Genomic DNA, 3810 nt, shown 5'->3' with positions numbered 1-3810 from the left:
CCGGCCCGGGCTTGAGAAGACTTCTGCCAAAATAAAAAAAATAAAAATCCTGAGCGCCGGACCGGCTGGTCAAGCAAGCCTACGGCAACCAAGAGGCCGAGGGAGGGAGGGAGGGAGGAAGCGGAGCGCGAGGGTGCGCGCGGCGGCGCTCGGAGCGGGGCTGTCCGGGCTTCGCAGTCCAGGAGCGCGAGCGGCGGGTCTGTTTGCGCGCGCCAACACGTGACGCGCTGTCCGCGCTATAAAGGCTCCTGGCACTCGCCCGGGCGGCTCAGTGCCTGCGCGACGTTCCGGCCGGCGTGAGCTTCGCGCGAAGGCGGTGGCTTTCCCCACCCTTTCTGTCCCGTCCCCCCATCCTTTCGCTCCCTCCCTGTCCCTGTCCCCGCCCGGGGCCACCCGCCACCCCTGGCCCAGTCCCCTCCCCTCCCCTCCCGCCACTCCCCCTCTGCCCCCTCCCCCGGTCGCTCTGCCCTCCGGAAAGGAGAGAAGCGCCGAGGAGCGCCTGTTGCTCTCGGCCCGGCCTCCTCCGACTCCTCCCTCGCTCCGCCGCTAGGGGGTGGCCTAGCCGAGCAGCCCGACCCGGAGGCAGAAGCAGTCGGCCAGAGCAGCGGCGGCGGCGGCACCATCATGACCCTGGGCTGCAGCAGCGGGAGCAGCCGGCCCTGTGGCTTGCTGGCGGCCCCCTCGCCGGAGGAGGACGAGGAGGACGAGGCCCTGTCCGACCTGGAGGATGCCGACATCGACGTGGTGGGCCCCCCCCACGAGCACGGGCAAGCCAAGTTCAGCGAGGAGGAGGAGGAGGAGGAGGAAGAGGAAGAGGACGAGCTGCGCCTCCTCCCCAAACAGGCGGTGCGGGTGAGGCTGTCCCCAGTCCAGCGAGGAGGCCCGGAGGCCACGCTGGGCGACAACCACGTCGCTGCAGCGGCTCCGGCGTCGGCTCCGGCGGGGTCGGCGGCCGCCCCGGTGTCCGCCTCGTCCTCGTCCTCGTCGGGCGGCGCTTCGGGGGCCGGCAAAAACCCCCTGGTGAAGCCGCCCTACTCCTACATCGCGCTCATCACCATGGCCATCTTGCAGAGCCCCAAGAAGCGGCTGACGCTGAGCGAGATCTGCGAGTTCATCAGCGGCCGCTTCCCCTACTACCGCGAGAAGTTCCCGGCCTGGCAGAACTCCATCCGCCACAACCTGTCGCTCAACGACTGTTTCGTCAAGATCCCTCGCGAGCCGGGCAACCCGGGGAAGGGCAACTACTGGACTCTGGACCCGGAGTCCGCGGACATGTTCGACAACGGCTCCTTCCTGCGCCGGAGGAAGCGCTTCAAGAGGCAGCAGCAGCAGCTCCACCCGCAGCCGCCGGAGCTCCTCTTGCGCGCCGCCGCCGCCGCCGCCGACTCGGCGGCTTTCCTGCCGGGTTTCGCCTACGGACCTTATGGCTACAACTACGGGCTGCAGCTGCAGAGTTTCCACCATCACCACCACCACCACCACCACCCGGTGGCCGCCGGCGGAGGGACGGCGGGGACTTTTTCCTTCCAGACTTCGTCCTGCACCCTGCCTCCGCCGCCGCCGGGCCCTGGGGCCACGACCACCGGCCCGTCCGTCTTCTCCGGCGGACTCTCCTCTTTCCTGGGAGGCGACCTAAGTTGCAGGAAAGCTTTCTACCCGGCGGGGCAGCTTAGCCCTACCGCCTCCCTCCTCCAGAGCCTCAAGGCGGATCAGGGAGCAGGCAACAGGCCTTCTTTTTCCATAGACAATATCATCGGGGGCGGCGGCGGCGGCGGCGGCGGCGGCGCGGCCCCTCCGCCTTCCAGTAGCTCCACGGTCAGCGCAACAGATTCGCCCTTCCCGGCGGGCCATGCCGGGAGCCAAGCGCAGGTCCTGGCTATGTTGTCTCCAGCTCTGACTCCCTTACCGAACCATTTGAGCCTCACCCACGAATCACTCCTGCAATCGGGACAAAACTTTTCCAGTAAACTCACAAACCTCAACAACTGCCCTTTTTAAAGGCAGCCACAGTGACCCCCTTCCCAATCAACAACACCCCCCTCCTATCTATCTCTCCCCCTATTGCCCTCCCTTTGTGTTTTGAAAGGTAGGAATTTTTTTTTTTTTTTTGGTGACTGGCATCTGGATCGTTTTGTGTGTGTGTGTGTGTGCGTGCGTGCGCGCGCGCGCGCGCGTTTGTATATCTTCTCCGGGATTGTGGTTTAGCAAATGGCGGGGGTATGTGAGTAGGGGGAGAGAAAACTGTTGAGCCAAAAGACCTATTTAAAATGAAATGAAATGAAGTGATTTCTGACAACTTGGGGGGGGGGAAGCAAAAGTAAAATCATTTCATTAGGGCTGCAGTCCTAAGCTGCCCAAGTGGTGCTTTTTTAAGTTGGATTCATTGGAATGCCCTGGATCCATTGGCAGCTCGGTTATTCTGGGGTAACTGCCTTACACTCTGTAAAGTTACTCCATTCAATTTAAGTCTCCCAGAGTGGGGTCCTTTGTGCAGTAGAATGCAGATTTCCCAGGCAATTGGTTTGAAGAAAGGTCTGTTCCAAGCATATAACTTTGCTGCTGATAATGGTGTGTTTTAATACATGCTTTTTGGAGGGCAAAACGCATTGCATTCTGTACCTGCTCCCAGGTGTGCCTCGGATAGCAACCTTAGTGTGTGTCTTTGTGTGTGGGGATGCACTTGTGAGACTTTGCATTTAAACTGTTTCTCCCCCCCCCAATGGTCCTAATTGTCTGTATTTTCCCATTTTTGAAGGAAGGTTTTAAAAATTTCCTTTGGGCATCCTTAAAGGTTCAATGTTTCCTAAAAATGTATAAATCAATTTATGTTTTTACAGGAGATTTGAAATAGGTATCTCAATACATATTTCTAAAGATTAGGCCATATCAGCAAATCCTGTATTATCGAAACTCCCGCCTCTCTTCCCCTTCAGTGTGTGTGTGTGTGTGTGTGTGTGTGTGTGTGTGCGTGCGCGCGCGCACGCGCGTGCGAGCTCACGCATGTGTGTATGTGTGATCAGTGTATCCAGACTCCTTGGCGTGTATACATTGTGCACCAGAGCTACTTCGCTCTCTTCCCACTAGTTGTGTTTCCCTATTTTATTGAAAGAATTGTGAACAATTAGATGTGGAAAAGGCAACAAGGTTTTTTTTGTCCGCCTCCGCTGTAAATTAATAAATGTCTGTGAACTCTCTTAAAAGGAACCCAGTGGGTCTTGCTACTTGCTTTTGTAGTTTTCTTTTTTTAAATTTTTTTTTATTATGTTAGTATTGGATCTTTGAAAGTGAAAAAAACCTGCAGAGTGGGCAAATTTATTTGGGTAACGTTAAAAGGGCAATGTTAAAAGCAGCACCTTCAACTTTGCAGTAGAAAAGGCAAGCCACTCTCTAAATTTAAGAGGCCCCACTCCCAGACCCCCTAAAGGCTTCCTTCTGAGCAGAGGTACATATTGGATTGTACACTTTGTATATCAACCCATCATAATCCAGGTCTTAAAATATATATATCTTGGATTGATGTACTAGACTACAGAAAACAAAGCTAGGGTTCAGCTGCTGTTTTGAGCGGAAATATGATCTATTCTATACAATAAATGTTTCCCATTAAGTAGAACAAGATAAAGTGAGCCAGATAAATATTTGTAGGCTACCAATGAAACCTAGATTTTCCAACCAGATTAGAACTTTTGCTTCCTTGCCTATTAATGAACTTTTAAATTAGTTTACTGCTACTGCGCCTTCTAGGTCTTTTAAAGTTGGCTTGTAAACCTAAAATATTTTTATTTATAAGAAATTGTGGCATAATTTTTT

General features: G+C 55.1%; 1 protein-coding gene across 1 annotated transcript; it reads left to right on the top strand.

Annotated features, from left to right (window-relative positions):
• The first annotated feature begins 459 nt into the window (after nucleotides 1-459).
• Nucleotides 460-3200, top strand: FOXD2 (forkhead box D2). Its single transcript, XM_039320020.1, is given in 3 exon segments — nucleotides 460-1450; nucleotides 1453-1505; nucleotides 1507-3200. Coding segments are annotated over 3 exon segments (1371 nt in total). The 5' UTR covers nucleotides 460-624; the 3' UTR covers nucleotides 1999-3200.
• The last annotated feature ends 610 nt before the right edge of the window (nucleotides 3201-3810 follow it).

This window comes from Crotalus tigris, unplaced genomic scaffold (assembly GCF_016545835.1).
Source record: "Crotalus tigris isolate CLP2741 ecotype Arizona unplaced genomic scaffold, ASM1654583v1 scf7180000023617.9722795, whole genome shotgun sequence".
NCBI lineage: Eukaryota > Metazoa > Chordata > Lepidosauria > Squamata > Viperidae > Crotalus > Crotalus tigris.
Note: the sequence above shows the minus strand (reverse complement) of the source record. Positions and strands in the feature narration are given on the sequence as shown.